Source organism: Glycine soja, chromosome 19, assembly GCF_004193775.1.
Source record: "Glycine soja cultivar W05 chromosome 19, ASM419377v2, whole genome shotgun sequence".
NCBI lineage: Eukaryota > Viridiplantae > Streptophyta > Magnoliopsida > Fabales > Fabaceae > Glycine > Glycine soja.
In genome coordinates this window covers 27,877,728-27,899,349 of record NC_041020.1, presented here as the reverse complement: position 1 = coordinate 27,899,349, position 21,622 = coordinate 27,877,728, and the positions used below count along the sequence as shown (strand labels likewise).

The 21,622-nt window shown below is 36.0% G+C and overlaps 1 protein-coding gene across 2 annotated transcripts; it reads right to left on the bottom strand.

The window, feature by feature from the left end:
* Positions 1 to 586: 586 nt before the first annotated feature.
* On the bottom strand, positions 587 to 6,939 carry LOC114399365 (serine/threonine protein phosphatase 2A 57 kDa regulatory subunit B' theta isoform-like). 2 transcript variants are annotated; one of them, XM_028361555.1, is made up of 3 exons: positions 6,602 to 6,939; positions 4,755 to 6,284; positions 587 to 1,525 (listed from the first exon to the last, which is right to left on the bottom strand). In XM_028361555.1, exons 2-3 carry the CDS (start codon positions 5,979 to 5,981, stop codon positions 1,142 to 1,144), a joined length of 1,611 nt encoding a protein of 536 aa, XP_028217356.1. In that variant the 5' UTR covers positions 5,982 to 6,284; positions 6,602 to 6,939; the 3' UTR covers positions 587 to 1,141. The 2 variants fall into 2 exon arrangements, with proteins under 2 accessions (XP_028217356.1, XP_028217357.1); XM_028361556.1 differs by having other exon boundaries at positions 4,755 to 6,104.
* Between the last annotated feature and the right edge of the window lie 14,683 nt (positions 6,940 to 21,622).

Genomic DNA, 21,622 nt, shown 5'->3' with positions numbered 1-21,622 from the left:
ATAAATATAATGAAAATAACATAAAAATGAATCTTATGAATAATAAGAAAAAAATTATATTAGATTTTTAGATTTTTGATTAATCATGAGACTCACTTTTCTTGCGTTTTTCACCTTATTTATATTTCTTATTGGTCCAAAGATTAATTGATTTTATAATTTTCATGTCAATCAATCATGAGAAAATTTTCACATCTTGAATTAATAAAAAAAAATACTCAAAATTTAATAATGAATAATTTTTTAAATGACAAACTTGTCATGAATTTTATGAAGACCATTTTTGAACTATTAAAAGTTAGGAAACTAATTTAGAACAAAAAAAATAAGTTAATGTTCCGAATATGTCACAATCATGCTTGTCTCAAAAAAAATGTGAAAAAAAAGTTGATGACAAAATGACGAATGCCTTGCAATATGAATTTTTAACGAGTGCATGTTTGATTTTCAAAGAAAGATTTTACCAAACATGAACTTGCTTGACAATTTTCTAAATAAGCTACATGAACAAAAGACTTTTCATGCCAATCTGGAATTTAAAAAGACAAAAAGAAAAAAAAAGAAAAAAAAAGAGAGAAGAGAAAGATTCATTGAATATTTTTATCAGTGACAAATTGACAAAACATTCACTAAAATAATTTGCTTTCATCATATCATATATAAAATACAGTGTCCACCGCAATTCATATAAGATAAGCTCTAATTGCCCAATTTCCTTAAACAACCAACTCACCTACACAAAGGAACCAAGATTAACACTAAACATTGGCAACAAAAAAATGAAGCATGCTTCCATCAAAGTTAAAGTATGAAAGCAGATAAACCGTTGAACTCAGGCCATTGAGATTTTTTCACAACAACAAACTGCAAAGGTCACCTTTAGAAGGAAAATTCCCAAATAAACTGTGGCTTGAGGCAACCATTCTTGTCCATGCAATCAATATATACATCCATTCCATGCTTGTAAAACCAAATTGGGGCTATTTTGTACCCCACATTTTTTGGCCTTGAAATTTTATCATGTGGCCAATGGAACCAACAAAAAGCAACACATTATCACCATCCCTTGTATTCTTATGCAGCATAATGCAATGCAGCATAAGTTATGGCTTTTCAACTCTGCAATGCCAAAAATCAATTATCACTCCAACTGAGCTCTACTTGCCTTGCCAGAAGGGGTATGAGAAGCAGTTCTGGGAGAAACTAGAACTGCTTCGTTGGTTGTAGCTTTCATGCCTCCCATATCTTCCAAACGCTTCCATCTGGCCTCACGCTTTGACTTCATATCCTTCTCTTGCGCTTCATTTTCCCGAACTTTGATCATGTACTCTTCATAGAATTCAGGGTCAGTGTCCGCGAATATCTTGCGGACATTTATTGTCAAGCTCTGGACAGCCTGGTTCCAGTGGTTTCGGGCGTTATACTCCAGAGCAGGTAAGACAACGGGAAGTATAATTTTGTAGTTCTGCTTGATTAAGGTCTCAATGTGATCATTATTCCATAAGAACAAAGCCCTCTCAGCTACCTACAAATTAAGAAGCAAACAGATCATATGAAAGAGCATAGGAATAAAGTGATGGTAAAAGTATCCACTATTCAGAATAATGCATCACAATGTCAGTAATATGTGTCATTATTAAGTAATCCTACTAAGAACAATAAAGCCAACTCTATAAATGGGAATACTTTTGCCTAGTTTTTGGGAAAAACATTCACAACAGTGTGTAATAGTAAGATTACTTCTGATTTTATGTCTAAGGGGGAGTTTGTTTCAAAGATTGTCAATTTATTTGTAGGAGAGTAAATTTGGGAATGACATTCTCAAGTTTGGTACAAGCCATAATATTCTTCCCATAGTGAGGGTTGGGTATGTTACTTTTCCAAAGGAATATTGAAGTTTCTTTATAACCTAACTATCTACTTCTATTTCCATGCATACACACTCTTTGAAAAATATTCCCAAAAACATCAAATTCTAAACAAGTGTTTTTAAATTTCTCTAGAAATAACATTCCTAATCAGAGTATTCTTGAGAATATCATTCGTGGTGATGTAATTATATATCTTGAAACAAATGCCTCCTAATACCACTGTTTTTACCATTAATAACAAGGAAACAATAATAGAAACTCACTAAATTATGTACCCTTGACCAAGGAAAGAAAATCCAAAATCTAAGTTGGTGCAATCTTTGTGGTTTGCAGAATTAATACGCCCAACCATTTAGGTTATCTATTTTTTTTGTAGAGACCATTTAGGTTATCTACAAAAAGGCACACCACTCTTCGAATTTCATAGAATTTTTCATCCAAAAATATCATGTTACCAAATGATGTTTCCCACTCTCAAGTCTCAATATTCATCATACTTGCGTACAAAAAATGTTTAACTTAAAAAAAATCATAGTTTTACTCTTGAAAATAACTTATGGTTTATCAAGTATCCAAACAAAAATTTGAACAGAAAAGGCATTAGAATGTTCCAACAGTTGAGATTCTAGTTGCAAATCTGCCCAGTCATGTACTTTAACAAGATAAATATAAACATGCATTTTCAAGTGTATATAATTTTTTAAAAAAACAAAATCCAAAAGAAATAAAAGGACACTGGGGTATGGCAGCTCAGAAACCAATATGTTAAACTTGACCATCCAGCAAGAACACAGACTAGCTATGGAGACATTATTTAAAATATAAGAGTGGTATGATAACCAAAATAAAACATTCAGGGGTCCATTTGTCAAAGCCCCAAAATTAGGGAAGTTCTATTATCCTATTAATAAAGCAAACTCCCACTTTTTGTCTCAACAATTGCTTAAAATCTTCAAAACTATTTTAAGATGATGTAGTAAAAGGAGCACAAGACCAAAGGAGAGGATCCCAAGCAGTACCCATTTTTCTAATTTCAATAATAAAATGAGTTAAAAATCACAAGTCATTGCTCAGACATGATATGTTGATTGGGACAACCTCCTTCCACTCTCCTCTGAAGACATGTACAGGGGGGAAAGGTAGTAATTTTAAATTTTATTTGCATTAGTTTAAGCACACTCATTATAGTGAGACATGGGTATTTTGAGGTGCTTGAAATCCCACATTTAGTAGTATTATAGGATGCTTGGTAGAGCACTTAAGCGGCTTGGTTCTCCCCCTTGATAGCTAGCTTTTAAGGGAGGGTTCCCCAAGTACTTGGGTGCTTTCAATTGGTATCAGAGTTGGTTGCTAGTGTCTCAGAAAGTGCTATACCTACAGATGGGCTGATAAAAAAGGCTTAGTGAAGCATTGTAAAGTACAATTAGCTCTCAGGGCAAGCGCTATGATAGGGACTTGAGTATTACGGGATGCCTAAGCCCCACATTGAGTAGTATGGGATAATGGGATGCTCGTGGAGTAATTAAGTGGTTGGTTCTCCTCCCTTAACAGATAGCTTTTAGAAGAGGGTTCCCCAAGTGCTTGGGTGCTTATCCCTCTTCCAATTTTATTTTCCTTTATGAAGTAGGGATATGTTATAAATTAATTGTTCTCATTCTTCTCATTTTACCAAATGATAAAAAATGCAGACAGGCACAACATCGCTTGTCTTTCCACTACTCCATATAATAAATGCATCCTAAGTTGACTGCTTAACATCTAGGATGTTTTATTTTGGTGAATGCAATATAGAAGAATCTCCTTTCTCAACAAGTATCCCAACATGGACTCATGGAGAAATATGTGCTCCATCATTTCGGTAGCCCAAACCACAACATTTTCACGAGTTGCATTTTCACTGAGTTGAGTTTCCAGTGCAGTCTACATGGATTCCCAACAATCTCCCCTCAAAAAATTAACACAAGTACAAACAACAATTCACTAGCAGATTACCAAAACCCCCATCATGGCAAGTTCGGTTTTAGTCCCTCTAAATTTTTTTATCTGTTTTTCACCCTTCTAATTTTGAAATGCACCATTTTTGGTCCCTCAAGCATTATCTAAACCACATTTCGTCCCTCTATAAAGCATTATCTAAAGCACTTTGCGGACCAATAGTGTTAAACTTCAAAATTAGAGGATGGGAAACGGACAAAAAAACTTAAGGCACTAAAACCGAACTTTGAACATCATAGAGGGACCAAAACATATTTACCCTCCTAAAAATCCGTCAGTAAAACAAAAACAAAAAAGTCTAAGAGAAAACCATAAATATTGGAAACAGCAAAAGAAAGCCACATTAACCAATATCAATTTTCCAAATTAAAGTTCACAAAAGTGAAAATCAAAGGTCATATTATGAATTAAAGGTGAGAACATGTATTATAAACACATTTAAAAAAACTGTGAAATGTATTTGTAACTGCTCCTTGTACTAGTGATAGTAATCCAAATATTAAATTATCTTCGGTGACATTATAATTTGTCTTGTGAGGCTCATGTTTCATGTCTAAACATGAAAAAAAAAAAAAAAATAGGTGTGTTTGATTTTGCTTAATTTAAAGAAACAAATACTTATTTTTGTCCACTTTCCAATAAAGCTTCAAAAAAAGAAAAGAAAAACAATTATTTCTCCAAAAACAATCCCATCCAAACATGCACTAGGATATTATTTGAATATGGAAAGTGGTTTTCTTCACCAAATTTCTACCACCCTGTGTCAAAAATCAGGCACCAACCAAGAAGCAAATATAGGTATCATTTCATCCATTTTGAGGGTTGAGAAATTATCACAGAAAACAAAGAGAAAGTGGAAACAGATGGAAATTACTGTAGTTACCAAACCTGGAAATGTGAACTGCTCAAGCAACGACTTATTTGGCGGAACAAGGGTACCATGCATCGTTGGAACTCTGCAGGTTGAGTTGCTTCCAGGACTTCCTCTAGCTCCCCTATGAACATAATCTCCTTAGAACTATTTGTAATGGGCCAGTATTTTAATAGTCCCCGTATAACAGTATCCGCAAGCTTGCAATCTTTTTCCACAAACTGTGAGATGCAGTAAGATAACTGCTGATGGTACATTGGTATGCATTTTGGTTTATGAAGAGGAATAAGAGCTCGCACAAGAAATAGCTTGTGCTCTTCTTTCAGTGGCAAAGCAAATCCATTAATTATACTTCCCAAAATTTCCAAGAGTTCTGCAATCCCACTGTGTTTCTCAGTTTCAAAAATGAAGCGGTAGAATATATTGTTGATTGCTTTTCTGATGAATGGTCGGTGAACCATAAATTTCCCATAAATACGATGAAGAACTGTCTTCAAGTAATCCCGCTCCCTGGGATCCTCTGAATCAAAAAGGTCTAACAGTCTCAGAACAAATGAATGATCAATATACCTTTTTGCCAACTTTGCATCAGTCTCTGGTGACGTAACGAACCTTAGAAGCAGTTCATACACAATTTGCAAGTAAGGCCAGGCAGGGTCCATGGAAGGCTCCTCCTCATCCACATCAAATGCTTCTAGAACTTTATTCTCACGGGGAGGAGAAATAAATGTCCGGAACAAATTTATAGACACCATTTTTACAATTTCTTGCATCATAACATCTGTAAACTTCCCATTAGCAGTCGAAACATAATCCACAAGTTCTACTAGTGTTTGTCGCTTAATTTCCTTTTCTTTGATGTTCTTTGTAGGGTCAGTGAAGTCAAATAGAACACAGCACATTTGCAGCTTTCTTATAAACAAATTCTGCTTCTCTGAGTTTGGAACATCACGAAAACTTGGCAAGGCTTCATAGGCCGTAACTGGAAAACTCCCATTCAGATTCAGTTTTGAGTTCATAGCTTGGACAATCCTGTCACCATGATTTAATCCAGGAACCAAATTAGAATCAGCAGTGCCTGAAAGAGGTGAAGCAGTTGCATTTCCATGGCTGTAGCCTGCTGCATCGCTGCTCCTTGCACTTGTCGAAGGAGTTGAAGAGGGAGTCAATATCGCCCCTCCTTCACGACTTTCCCCCGATTTGGAGGGCTTCCGAGGGAGCCTATTTAATATCTGCTTGATCATAGCTTAAAATTGGCTCAACTAAAGATTTTTTGTTAGAACACACTCCTTACTGAAACTCTTCAAATCATACAAAGCAGCAACCTCAATTAGCAAGTTAGCCAAGCAAGTGCACTAACTGAATCCCTGACAGAGACAACATCCAATGAAACAATAACCTCTCTTCAACATCACTTCTGTCTTAGCCATCATAAGATAGTATCATCTATGCTATATTTATGAACAAAAAACACTAATTGTAGGCAGCCAGAGGATTCAGCAAAAAACTCCTTATCAACATCCATGGTGCTTCTTATTATGACAAATCTGAAACACACACACCCCAAAAACTCAAAATTACCCCTAAATCCCAAATATATCATTAAAAAAATAACAGGAATCAAACAAAGTAACCCCCTCCCTCTCCTACCATAAATAAATAAAACAACCCTAACAGTTATACCAAGAAACAAACAAATACCCCAAATTTAAAAAATAAATAATTGAAAATTCCCTCGTCAATTGATGCCAACCAACTAATTTATAAAATTATGTAAAATAACATAACACCATAAGTATTAAGAAGTATTAAGAGAGAAACTTTGACTTGTTCATTCAACTACAGTAAGAAGAAAAGGGTTTACCTTAACAATATAGTTGGATCAGAGAGAGACAGGATCTGGGTCGGATCCACGAAAACCCCAGATGGAATTTTGACTGAAAAGTGTCGAGTGGCAATGAAACACGATGTGGAACAACCTTAACAATCGAAATTCCGGGGAAAAAATAAATGGGTGCAGAGGAACAGAGAAAAAGCAGAGGTTTTTTTTGGGGTGGGGGGTGTTACATAGTAAAAGAATTTTGAAGAATTAAGGATGCTGGTCTTTGCCAAAAGAGAAAATTGAAGTGCCTCTTTGAAGGGGCAAGAGAGAGAAAGAGAAAGAGAGAATAAAGGAAGAAGTAGCAAAGCAATCACTGGCTCAAGTAGTAGTTGTTATTTATGGTTTTGCAAGCCCAAAAAACAAATAAAAATGAAGTGTTACTTGATTATTTTGTTCATAATATTTTTCTTTTTCTTCTTTTTTCTCACTTTTCTCTTTTTCACTTTTTTTTTAATTTATCATCAAAGTAAGAAGTTATTTTTTTATTCTGATCAAAGCAAGTACTTATTTTACATGATATAAATATGAATATAACATATAATTTCACTCGATAAAATTAACTTGAAAAGTTAATTAGTAATTACAAATTTTTAAATTAACTTATTAAATTATAAGTATATGATAAAATTAATTATTAAAGTGACGGAAAAATATAAAGTAGTCTAAATGACATATTTAGAAAAGGTAATAAGAAAATTAAATAAATATTTTAAAGATAAAAAAATATATAAAAAATTAGAAATTAGCATTTTAAAAACACCACTTCAAATTCAAGTAGCATTTAAAAAAATGCTATTAAAAAAATGGTAAAAACTATTTAAAAAACTTGTTTATCGAACACTCAAACAAATTTTTCAACTAATAAAAAACACTAAAAGTAAGTTAAAATAATTTGTCAAGCATAACCTTTATTTTAAAATTTAATGTGCATGGACCAATCATTATAATAAACTTAACATATATAATGGATTAGGATTATGGCAGGATGATAGTATAAACTTTTTTCCATCACCATTTTTCTCTGTAACATATCAAGGGAAAAAATTAAAAATAAAAGCAAACTGAAGTTGAATATTTTTTTTCGCTGCATACAAGGGGCAAACGCCCAAAACCAAAGGAAAAGTTACCCAAGGCTAACAATATCAGCATGAAAGGCAGATACCACAAAGCCAAGTATATCTAAAAAATAAACTATTCCCTCATCTAGGGAGAGACCTTTCTTAGCTAACAGGTCTGCAACCTTGTTGCACTCTCTATAAACATGTGAAAATTGAACTGTCATAGCAGGCATGATAGAGGCCTGAATCGCATCCAATATCAGCTTTTCATGCTGATTTGGGTTGGCTAATCCTTTAACCATTTGGATAGCATCATTTGCATGTGAATGAATTTCCAGGTTCCTATACCATTTCTCCTTAGCCAAGTTGATTCCATGAAGCATGCCCCATAATTTAGATTGGATAATTAGTAGTATCTCAGTTTGCAAGCAAAAAGCTCCTAGGAAATTACCTAAGTAGTATCTTAGTCTGTACAGTTCCCATAGGAGGAAGGACCCACCATAAGTTGGCTCTTGTAGTGTTATTTTCCAAAACCACTTCAGACAGAGAGTCATCAAGCTTCATATCGTGCTCCAGGTTGACCAGCTTCTCGAAAATGAACTTGTTCTGTCTTTGTCGGATCACGTCCAACAAGATTACAAATCGCCTATGCCATTCAGAATATTAAGTGATGGATACACACTAATATTCTTAGTGAGCCAATCTTCAAGAGAATCAGCAAAAAATAAAACGTTAGTAAAACCAGGCCCAACTTCCTTCCAAATACTCCTTGCCTTCTCACAGACTCTCAAGCAATGCAAGATTGTCTCGGGTTCCTTTTTGCACATAGGACACAAGAAATCAGTAGAGATTTTTTTGTTCCATTAAGCAATATTCGTTGGGAGAGCTCCTCTTGCAATTTTCCACAACAGTACCCTTCCTCTCTCATATCCTTTCCACCTCCAAATCAGCCTAAAAATGGGAATTTTCTCCTTACCATCCAATTGAGCAGCTAGTCTATAAGCACTCGGAATATCCAAAATACTCTAGGTATTCTCGGTATTGTTAATTGCTGAGAATGTGATAGCAACAATTCAAGGCCAAGAAGAATCACAAAAAGGCCCTCAAGATGGGAGGAGTTCATTCACTAAGCAGTTATCAACAGAAGGATAGTATAGGAATTTAAGGAATTTACCTTGTAGTGCTCGTGTAGTGCTTGTCCCTCTTATTATTGCTGATATTTTCCGTTAGCGCCTATCCCTGCTAGTGCTTGTCCCCCACTATCCATTCGGTTATGGCTTGTCCCCTGTGTGCTGGCAAGACCGTTAGGACTAATGACTATCGTTTTCCATATTCACTTGCTATAAATATATGTAATGAATAAAGGGAAGGCAATGAGAAATTTCAGAACTTCTCGCTTCGTACCTTTCATTCTAGAGGAAGTTTCTGGACTCTAATTCAGGAACAAAGCTTTATCCATCAATTGGTGCTTTCATTGATCCCTCCCATGGCCGATAACACCCGTTCCCACACCCTATCCCGCTTAGAAGAAGTTGTTACCCTCCTTACCTAAAACCAAAAATACCCTCACCACCACCCAGAATTCCTTGCACTCCAAGCTAGACGAGATCGTCTCTCGCCTTCACACCCTAGAAACCCCCCCCCCCCCATTCACCCAGACCTTCTCCCCTTCGCATGAATCTCGATGTTCCCCGATTCGACGACACCAATGCTCCTACCTGGATATTCAAGATCAATCAATTTTTTGAATATCACCGTACTCCAAAGGACGAGCGTCTTCAGGTTGCTTCCTTTTACCTCGACGGCGCTGCACTGAGTTGGTTTCAGTGGATGTATCGTAACGGTCAGTTGCCCTCCTGGTCACCCTGTTCAAATTATCACAACAAGGGTCAGTGAACTCGTACCTTGCGGAATTCGAAGCTCTGGCGAATCGCATTGTGGGTCTCCCTACCCCTTTCCTCCTTAGTTGTTTCATCTCAGGTCTCTCATCGGACATATGTCGCGAGGTGCTTGCCTTGCAGCCTTTGTCCCTGGTCCAGGCGGTGGCTCTAGCCCGACTTCAGGAGGATAAAAATTAACGATGCTCGCCGCTCTTCTCGTCCTCGCCCACCTCCACTACCACCACCAATTTCCGCCGTTACCCTTCTTCCTTCACCACCCCTTCCTCCCCTTTTGACAGCCCCACCAAAAACCACTTACAAACGCCTTACCCAGGCTGAGATGGCCTCACCCGCGAGCGCGGCCTATGCTACAATTGCGATGAGCGTTATGGCCCGAACCATCGTTGTCGTGACAAATTCTTCCTTTTCGTTGCTTCCGAGGATGATGAGCTCTTGAACTCCGACCCTCCTGCTTCTCCTAAAGAAACACAACCCTCCCCTACCCCAACAGACCACCCCCCCAGCTCAATTAAGCCTTCACGCCTTGTTTGGCCACCCTGTATCAATGACATTGCGTGTCATTGGCAGTATCAAGGGTCACGAGGTTGTCATCCTCGTTGACAATGGGAGTACAAACAACTTTGTACACGACCACTTAGCTCATTTCCTTCACCTTGCTACCAACCTATTCCCCGACTAGCCGTCATGGTTGGCAATGGCACCGAGATAGCTTGCGACAAGGTGTGCCGCGATGTTGCCGTTTTGATTCAAGGCCACGAATTTAACCTAGACTTATACGTCATGGCATTAGGTGGCACAGATTTAGTTCTGGGTGTGGCTTGGCTCAAACTCTTAGGCCCAATCACCACAGACTATTCACACCTAACAATGAGTTTTATGTACCACGGACAACCCATCATTATCCAAGGCAGCATCACACCAGGCCCATTCGGGATCACTCATGGCCAGGTTAAGCGTATGATGTCCACACAACGAGTTGTGACCCTATTCCACATCCAACTTTAGGACAGAGACCCAGTTACTTTCGGTAACCCCATTATTCCACCACTATTACATTGTCTCCTCGACAAATACTCCCACCTTTTCCAAACCCCTACCCTTCTACTACCATCTCATCCTACAAACCATACCATTCACCTTGAACCAAATTCGAAACTCGTCAATGTCTGCTCCTACCAGTACCCTTACTACTAGAAGCAAGAAATCGAACGGCAAGTGGACGTTATGCTCCAGCGTCAGCTCATCCGCCCGAGTCGCAGTCCCTATTCTTCTCCTGTATTGTTAGTAAAGAAGAAGGATGGCACATGGAGGTTCTGCGTGAATTACCGTGCTCTGAATATAATAACCATTAAGGATCGCTTTCCTCTCCCAACCATTGATGAACTTCTCGACGATCTGGGCCACTCCTCCTGGTTTTCGAAGATGGACTTAGCCCAAGGTTTCCACCAAATTCGCATGGTAGAGCATGATGTCCCTAAAACAGCCTTTCATACTCATCAGGGTCACTACGAGTACTTCGTTATGCCCTTCGACCTCTGTAATGCACCTTCCACATTTCAAGCTACAATGAATGCCCTGTTCCGCCAATACATTCGTAAATTTGTATTGGTTTTCTTCAATGATATCTTGGTCTACAGTCACGATCTCCAGTCCCACCTCGACAATCTCGATTGTGTCTTACGAACTCTACAACAGGGAGATTTTCACCTAAAACAATTCAAGGCCAAGAAGAATTACAAAAAGGCCCTCAGGATGGGAGGAGTTCATTCACTAAGCAGTTATCAGTAGAAGGATAGTATAGGAATTTAAGGAATTTACCCTGTAGTGCTCATGTAGTGCTTGTCCATCTTATTATTGTTGATATTTTTCGTTAGTGCCTATCCCTACTAGTGGTTGTCCCCCACTATCCATTTGGTTATGGCTTGTCCCCTGTGTGCTGGCAAGACCGTTAGGACTAATGACTATCGTTTTCCATATTCACTTGCTAAAATATATGTAATGAATAAAGGGAAGGCAATGAAAAATTTCAGAACTTCTAACTTCGTACCTTTCATTCTGGAGGAAGTTTCTGGCCTCTAATTCAGGATATAAGTGTCCCATTTAGTACATTAAAAATATAGTTAAATGCAAATACGTTTTATGCAACGAAAACATATTATAGAATACAATTTTCTAGAACAACAATATAAGACTTTTTTACCTAAATAATAAAAATAAATGAATTATTTATCCAAATAATACATCTGAGAAATTATTTATATGTATCATACAAATTATTTAATAGGTGAGAAATTAATTTCCCAAACTAATTTCTCACATGTTGTTTTCTTTACACAATTAAGAAATCGGTTCTTGTATTTCTTTTTAGTAGATGTTTAGAAATTCATCCCAAACGTCTCTTTGTTTTTTTTAAAACCCAATTATGAAATCAGTCTTGCATGAACTGATTTCTTAATTGTTTTTATTTTTATGTTTTTTGTTATTTTTTTAAAAAAATATTTGTTTTTTATTAGTTGATAAAAAATGAAATTTTATTCTGCATATGTTGTTATTTAATTTTATATTAATTTTTTTGTTTAAAATTCTTTCCAAAATTTTCTTTTAAATTAATTTATTTTAAAGAAAACACTTGTAATTCATTTTTATCAAATAGTATTTTAAAAAAAAATAATCCAAAAATAAAATATTTAGAATAGGTGACATAATTTGAAAGTAAATGTTGTTAAAAGAACAGATGAAATCAAGTTTATCTAGATTGAAGAAGACAAAAAAAATAAAACTTAGATAAATAACTCATGGAGGTAACTTTTTGGCCTATTTTATTCATGTTTATGATATTTTATCGATCGAATGTTAGTGTAGCTGTTAATAGTCTTTTACGACTAACATTTGTATAGAAAAGTTTTCAAAAATGTATATATTTCTCCCAATTTATGGTTCTTTTTGGTAGGATTGTAAATATTTCTTGTTTAGTTTTTATATTTGCTCATTAGAAGTTTTCCATATGAATTTAATGTAAATTTCACTTCAATTTCAGGTAAAAAGGAGAAAAATTTGAAGATGCAAAAGTTGTTGTCTCGCTAAGCCTGGACCGTGCACTTAGCGAGACTCAACCACTAAGCGAGACATCAGTCGCTTAGCGAGTGAGATGAATATTGAAGAGAATCTGCCATGTCATCACGTGCTCAACGCGACATCAGCTCGTTCAGCGAGAAGATTTTCTCTTTTGCGCTTAGCGCGAGAATGGCGCTAAGCCAAATTTCACTTACTCGCGCTAAGCGCGAAAATGGCGCTAAGCACGCCTTCACGGACAAAAAGCCATTTTTAAGCCTGAATTGCAGAGAATGAAAGAGAGAGGTCTGAATAGACTACATGAGCCTAGTGTTGAACGAAGAACAGAGGAAAAGCTTAGCAAGGAAGAAAAATGCCCTAACTTTTAGGTAGATTTTAGGTTTAGGAGTGATTCCTAGGTTCCTAGAGGTGGAGGAGACATCCCCACAACTTTGTAATCTAGTATTTTCTCTGAAACCCTTCTCCTATTTGTGAAAGGTATTGCTTTGTAATGGAGGGCTAGAATCCTTTGTTGGGAAATTCCGCTGAGTACTTGATGTAAATATTATTACTATCTATTTGAAGTTGTTTTTATGTGTTTAATGTTTCTATCTATGCTTATGTTATGCATGCTTGCTTGTTGATCACCCATTTGTGTGTAAGGTTAGGAGCTTTAGCATTGAAAAATGTACTGCATCCTTAGAACTGGATAGGGCAGGGCTAGGTTATTGAACTGTCGGACACGGAGTGCAATAATTTAGTTTTTATCATGCTGTAATTGTAATGTTGTTCGGTTAGGCTGAGTTCAACAAGAGACATCTGAGAATGAAGTTTAATTTGAATTAGGCCAAACTCGCGAGACATCGGTGTTTGGTATTTGTGCTTTCAGCATAGAACACAAAAATAATTTCAAGTAGAGAAAAACCCTAATTGCATCAAGTATCTTAGTAGAAGGACCCAACGCTTTTACATATCTATTTTCACACTCACTTGCTCACAATTACTGTTTTTACTTAGAATAGAATTACTTCTGTTTTTACTTCATGATAATCAATTCTTTACGCAAATGCCTATTTATTGAATGATGCTTTGCCAAGTAAAACAAGTTCCCTGAGCTCGATACTTGGTTCACACCGTTTTAGTTATTTACTTGACAACCCGGTACACTTGCCAGTTAGATTTCACATCCACAAAAAGTAGTACCAGGATGCGAACAGTAGCCCCATAAATATAAATTGTGGGTTAAATATAAATTTTATTAACTTCAAAGTAATTTTAATTTTTTTATAGAAAAATTAAAAAATTAAAAAATAGAAATGAAAAGAAAATGGAAATCCACTATGGAAAAACATATTTCAATCATACAACATTTTTTATTTTTTTTCATTTTATTTTCATTTCAATCAATAATAGGAATCATGTCACCATCGCAATACACGAGTGGATACACTCTCCACGTTTTAAGCAATATGGTGAATATCAAACAAAGGTGTTTAGTTGCATCTAATCCCTATTGCTATATATATTAGGTGATAAAGTATTCTCCTATGACTCATACTAATGGTTGAGATTGCACCGACAATATAAATGGTTTAATGAATTACAGTTGGTTTGTTCGATTAGAAAAAATGGTGTTCAATCAAATCATCTCGTAAAAAGCATCGTCCAGTCACATCGTCTCGAAACAAGCAATGTGAGATCAAATTGTCTAGGAAAAAGTAATGTGGGGTTCAAATCATCTCAAAAAAAGCAATGTCCAGTCAACTCATCTCAGAATAATGCAGTGCCCAGTCAATTAATGCATTGTTCAGTGTTCAATAAATTAACAAGGGAAAACTGACAATCATCATAGTATGACATAATTAACAAGGGCAATTAATGTCGTATGTATCCACCAATTCCATATTTGGAAGGTTGTTTGTTTCTTGTCGGTTGTCGACGTACTCGTCCATGTTCTTGTGGTTGAAGTTGTTCATCAAGAACAGCAAGTTCCTCTTCCCAGATGAAGTCATTAATATTTGGTTGATTGGTTGAAGAACTGGTGACAATCGTTTGGTGAAAGGATGAAAATAAAGGTATGAACATACTTTGCATGTACGCATAAGCAAATTTCGAAGTTCAAAGATTTGTACCTATGAGGTTACTCATAAAGTCTTTTTCACTAGCACTGAAGAACTGCAGATTATACCCATAATCTTGATGATGAGGTTGTTGTGGCATAAATTTACATGATTGAGGAGGTGGTTTTAGTCCTTCATCATGCATGCTAGCAATGGCTGGTGGCTTTGTGGTGGAGGATGTTGTTCAGTTTTCATCTTTGGAATTGAGTGAGATGTGGTGGCAAATTTTGGATGAGTTGCAAACTATGTTAGGAAAACTTTTGAATTTGCTCAGTACCAATTCATCTAATAACTCATATGTTCAAGATCTCCTTAAATAGGTTGGTCGATTAACACATATTTGTGTCTTTCCTTCCAAATTGCAATCCACTGTTGATGCTCTTCTACCCAATTTGTGTCATTGTGTTCTCTCATGTCAATATGATAGAGTTTGTCAAAATTATGTCATAGATTTGATATGTCTTTAAAAATTCCAAATTGGAGCATGACCCTGTTCGTTTTCTGCCATACTACCACTAGGAAACAAATTAAAGTGACACAAGCACTTCATATTTTTGGAATCCTTGTATGCATGTTTTGGCAGAAATGACTCAAACCTTATGTAAGGCATTCAATGGAACTGAAAAAATAGTCTGCATCAATAATTTATAAAATAACGTAATTGATGTTTGAATAAATAAAACAAAAATAATGATTCAACCTCATCGTTATGCATGTTATCAAATCTTGATTTGTAGCATATAACATCATCGTGTTGGATTCCAAAAAATTATAGCCCTTTGTCACTCCATTTAGTGAAATGTAATATGTTAGTGTCAAATACATTACCAAAAATGGTTTTTGTTTAAGTGATAAATTTTTGTTTACCTAGTTGCAAATGGATATAACGGTTGACGCTTGACCCTTGGTTGAATGAATGACATGCGATACCATGCCCGAGACTGCAACAACACTATACATCCTCCCATTTTTTTGATGATGGATAAATTGTCATAAACATTTCTCTGTACAAATGTGCTAAACATGTCAAATCTCAATTGTACCATCCTGCCTGTTCAAGATTTGCTAACAGAGGTAGATACATCAGGTGAACTTTGTTTCCTGACTTGTCTAATTGGTCCTAAAATGTATGCCTACAATGGGGTGCTAATTATTGTTGCGTGGATTTTGCTGGGAGAGTCAGCATGTTTTCTTTTAACCATTTTAGTTTTAGTGTTGATCCCACTAGTGCATTCTTTGGGGGAACAACACGTATATATTTTGCACACATTTGTTCCCAATCATAATATGTTAGGTCATTAATTGGTTTTCCATCAACGCATAAACTCAGGTGAAGAGCAACATCTTCCAAAGTGACTATGCATTCACCAACTAGAAGATGAAATATGTGTGACTCAGGTCTCCACCTTTCAACCAAAGCAGTCAGTGTTGTTGACTTTAATCTGTTCAAGCTTTGCAACATATGAAAACTCAACTTGAACCAACAAAGATTCAATTATGTGATCTAGAGAAGGCATAGCTTGAGTGTATGATCGGATTACATCATTTGTTACCTATAGAAATCAAAATAATAGCAACATGAATATTTTTAAATCATAACATAATTAACATTCAATTATAAAAAATATATTGCATACTTCTCCGGATCTATGAAAGTGTCGTTTCCAAAGAAGAGGAGCAGTTCTAAAGTTTATGGTTTAGGCTTTGGTACTAACATCAAGAAGAAGTTAAAAAGGGATATATAAGAACAAGAGAAAGTGAGTCTGTAAGTGTATATGATGGCAATACATCCATTGTATTTATAGAAAAAATTTAATAGTAACACAATTTATTTTGTGTGATATTGGTCGTTCAACGTGCGTTGCTCCAATCAGTATTATCTAGGCCGATGATTTTGTCAATGAGATCTTGGTCGTTCTTTTGAAGTGCATGTGATAAGTTATTAAACATTATAAATATAATCTGCACTGAGGCAGTCTAATACATCACCTCAATCAGAAACCTTACTACTACCCTAAATCCTAAACCCTAAACCATGACTTCATCATCAGTCACTACAATTGTGTATTACAATGGTGTCATCACAACAACTAAACATGGTTCAATGTTTATAAGCGGTTCATCAAAGATCATTGAACTTGACAATAGAATGTCACTTGATGAATTGAAACAAGCTATTGGAAACAAGATTAGTCTACCAAATGATAAAGTGGTCGTGGATATATATTTTCAATGTCATGTACCATTTGTTAGTGATTGTTTTCAGTACAGGGCAGCATACTGCAAGATGATGAAAACATAATTACTATGTTTTTAATATTGAAGAAACAATCCAACCTTATATGCCTTGAGTTATATCTTACCACCGTAACACACCCACACAAACATGGGCACAACCACCATCAATTTCTGCAAGCTCTTTGAATTTGGAGGGTTTGGATGAATACCTCAATGAATCAATGAACCTTGAATCGAGTTTTGAAGAAACCACCCCTAATTTATTTGATTGTTGATAACTGCTAAATATAAGTTTTTTGTGATAATGAAAATATCCTTAAAAATGATTATTTAGCAGTTATTCATGCTTAAATTGTTAAGAACTTATGTTGTTCCTATTCATGACTTGCAGATATGAAAAGGAGGGATTAAAAGCCTAAAAGTTGAAGGAAATAAGCAGAAAATTGAATAAGGCCCAGCCCATAGCGCGCTCAGTGCGCAAGGCGCGCTTAGCACGAAGACAAGCACTTGAGCTAAGTGAAGGAGAGGCGCGCTAAGCGCAAATTCAAGCACTCGTGCTAAGCGAGCAGAACGTGCTAAGTGAGAGCACGCAGGCCCAAGTCCACTCCAACATTTATAAAAAGAGAGTCAAGCCAAGGAGAAAAGACACCGAGTTTCAGAGCACTCTAATACACACCCAAAACCTGAGAACTCTCCCTTAGGGAATTCTTTCTTCTCTTTCATCATTTTCTATTCCCTTCTTCCATCCCTTCTCCTCCACCAATTCTTATATCCCTTTTTCAGTGTAAGGACCCTTATGGCTATGAGAGGCTAAACCCTTAGTTAGGGTCTGGCAGGCCTAAAAAGCCAATAGATGTATTATATACTTCATATTTATCAATGCAACAAGTGTTTTCTATCTTATTATCCTTTCTTACTTTTAATTTCTTGCATCACTCATCCTTGCATTATTTTGGGGGTTAGGTGCTCGACAGAGGATAATCCTTAATAGAAATACAAGGAAGGTCTTGTATGCATCCGGTTTAGGAATTAGTCGCTCGATAGAGGGTAATTTCTAATAGAACTAAAAGGAAGGGGTATCTTAATAAAATCATTGCTAGACATAGAGTTATTGCATTATGCCCATGCATTAAAGCAAATATCTAGAATTAGAACTTCATGCATTTTATCTGTTGAATCTTTGCAAAGACATTTGGAAGATAGATAGGTAAAATAGACTTGTCATCGTGAGACATTAGGGGCAAGTAGTCTAATAGATGTGGGTAGGATAAATTCACGTGATTGATAAAGAAAAATAAAAAACAATACATCTTAGGCAAACAAGGCATGATAGGTCCTAACATTTTCATTTTATTGAATTTCCTACTAATTCTTTTGTTTCCTATTAATTTCTTTGTCTACTAATATCTGTTATTTTTACTATTCTTGCTACTTATCCTTTACCTCATTTTATCTCCTCTCTTATAAACTGAAAATTATACAACACAAGTACAAAACAAAGTCCTTGTGGAAATCGACACCCGAACTTCCGAGTTTTTACTACTTGGACATTTGGTACACTTGTCAAACGGTTAACAATTGTTATTTTATTATTTAATGATTTATAGTCGTCATGTGTGTTGTTCATTGTTGTATTACTGAGTGCTTGTCATGTGTGTTTTAAAGCCAAAAGTTTGAAGTATGGAATGAAATCTTGAAGTTTTAGTGATTTTTTTCTTGTTTTAGGTCACTTCATTAATGTTTTTTAGGACCAAATCAAGACCCGAAAGTTAACTTATTTGATTCATTGACATGAAAACTATGAGAATAAAATATTATTTTAACCAAGATAAACGATACACATAACAATCTAAGTGCCAAAATTAGTCCTCAAGGAATGAAATCTTGAAGTTCTAGTGATTTTTTCTTGTTTTTGGTCATTTTGTTAATGCGTTTTAGGGCTGAATCAAGACCCAAAAGTTGTCTTATTGGCTTCATTGACAAGAAAATTATGGGAACAAACCATTATTTTAACCAAAATAATTGATACACATAACAATTTAGGTGTCAAAAGTTGCCCTCATGGATTTTTTTTTAAGATAAAAGTGATTTTTTCTTGTTATGCAATTTAATACATGAATATGCTAAACAATGAAACTTAACCTAAACCCTAATTATGTACCAATTTTACTAAGTTTGGCCCTTAACCCTAACCTTCATTCTAGACCCCATACCCTAAGCCTTCACCATAAACCTAACCCTAATATAATAATTGAATCATGACCCCTAACCCTAAACCTAGGTATGGGAATCCAATGTTTTACATCGATGCGTTAAAGACACTTTTGTTTTACGCCGATATGTCAGAGACACTTTTGCTTTACGTCAGGGAATCCAATGCTTCAAATCCTAACCCTAACCCTATGTCATAAATCCTAATTCTAGACCCCAGACCTTAAGCCTGCACTATAAACCCTAACCCTAATATAATAACTAAACCATGGCCCTAACCCTAATCCTGGGTTAAGGAATCCAATGCTTTATGTTAGTGCGTCAGAGACACTTTTGTTTTACGCTAATGCGTCACAGATATTTTTGTTTTACGCTAGGGAATCCAATGCTTCAAACCCTAACCCTAGCTCATAAACCTTAAACCTTGACCCTTATATATAGAAGTCATATTCACCTTCCACCAAAGGATCCATTTCAATGTCCCTGCTCGTCGTTCTTCCAAACAAAGCAAGGTCTCATACTTGAAGCCTTGAAAAGAAAAATCCACCAAAGGATCCATCCGATGCAACCCAAGATACATTCTATTTAACCCAACCACAACAAAATTTATTTGAACTAAACACATCTTCTTTCCGCACCATTTCCCACCAATTTGTTAGACTCACAAACATTTAGTGTTATTGAGGATCAACCTCACCCATACTGGAGTACCCCTGTAATAGAACCTACCTCATCAACCCAACCAATTGAGCTTGAGTTTACAACAGATTTTGGCTTACCTAATGAAGAACTCAGTCCTTTTAGTAAGGACAAAGACGAAGTTCTATGCAATCAACCCTAGAAAATTAATGATGAAGAAGTTGAGCTTGTTTCTCCAATAACAATCATACTGCTATACTACATGCCACCATACATGCATAATGTTGACCTTGAATCTAATTTTGAAGATTTAGAATACGGTCATATGTTGGATCGCGAAGAAGTCCAACATCCGGTGGGGAGTCTTTTTTAAGGGATTCATTTTCAAACAAAAAAGAAGTACAACATGCTTTGTATCAGTATCATGTGAGCAAAGGATCTAACTACAAGACACAACTATCAAACTCAACAAAGCTAATTGTTATTTGTGATGACAATGGTTGTGCTTGGAGGTGCAGGGCAATATACATTTTTGCAAGTAAGAAGTGGAAATAAGAAAGTTTTGTGAATCCCATACATGTTCAAATACAACAATCTTACAATATCATGAAAAGGTGTCTTATATGCTCATTAGTAAAAGCATCCACACGAAAATGATCCATCAACTTCAGTGCCAGCCTTGATAGCACACGTCAAAAGCACTGAATGATACACTACCACATACCAGAAAGCATGACTAGCAAAGCAAAAGGCCCTTGAAAACATCTACGGCAACTAGGAAAGATAATTCCATGATTTATCGAGATTGTTGCAAGCTATGCAACAATTTCTTCCTGATATGGTTGTGGAGAAGGAAACATAGTCAATGCCACCACAAGAATGTCAATAGTAGAGGGTTTCATGAAATTTCATCATCTTTTTTGGAGTTTCAGACCGTGTATCGATGAGTTTCAATATTGCAAGCCCAGTTTGAGTCGATGGAATATGGTTGTACAGTAAGTACAAAGGGACCCTCTTTGTGGCAGTTGCACAAGATGACAAGAATAAAATCCTTCCAATGGTCTCTGACGTTGTCGAGGGTGAAACAGTGGAAGCATAACTCTTCTTCCTCAAAAATTTAAAAAGGCATGTCACCCTACAAGATGGTCTATGTTTGATTTCAAACAGACACGAGTCAATAAAAAGTGTCTACTCAAGATGTAATAGTGGGTAGACAACACAAAATTGTGTGCATGTGTTCTACATTTGACACATTGCATAGAATTACATGAGGGGGTTTAAGAACAATGACATCAAAAAACTAGTTATCAGTATGGGTGAATGTCAAACTTCTTTCTCTTCATATTAAATATCACTTAATTTTCTATTATTCACAATATTGAAATTGTATGTTTATAACTACTCAGCATATGCAAGGACAAAGCTTACGTTCAATCACTACTACAATAATTTGAAGGAGGATGCAGATGGCGATCAAGCAATTAATTGGCTCAGGGAGATTCCACTAGAAAAGTGGACTCTCGCATAGGATGGTGGTATACAATGAGGACACATGACCACCAATCTTGCTAAGTCGATTAATTTGGTACTCGAGAAAACATGAAATCTGCCAGTAAGTGTACTAGTAAAATCAACATATATAAGGTGCAATGCGTTGTTCAACCAAAGAGGGAGAGAATTTGTAGCAAAGATTACATCTTGCTAAGTTTATACGCTAGTACTAAACAAGGCCATGGAAGACGCACAGAGAAAGGTAAACTCTCACATTATTCTTGAGTTCGATTG

Excerpts from the sequence above, each read along its gene's own strand:
- LOC114399365 (XM_028361555.1), bottom strand. The coding sequence starts at position 5,981 with ATGATCAAGCAGATATTAAATAGGCTCCCTCGGAAGCCCTCCAAATCG. Across the intron at positions 1,526-4,754 it reads TGAGCAGTTCACATTTCCAG|GTAGCTGAGAGGGCTTTGTT; the intron begins GTTTGGTAACTA and ends CTTAATTTGTAG.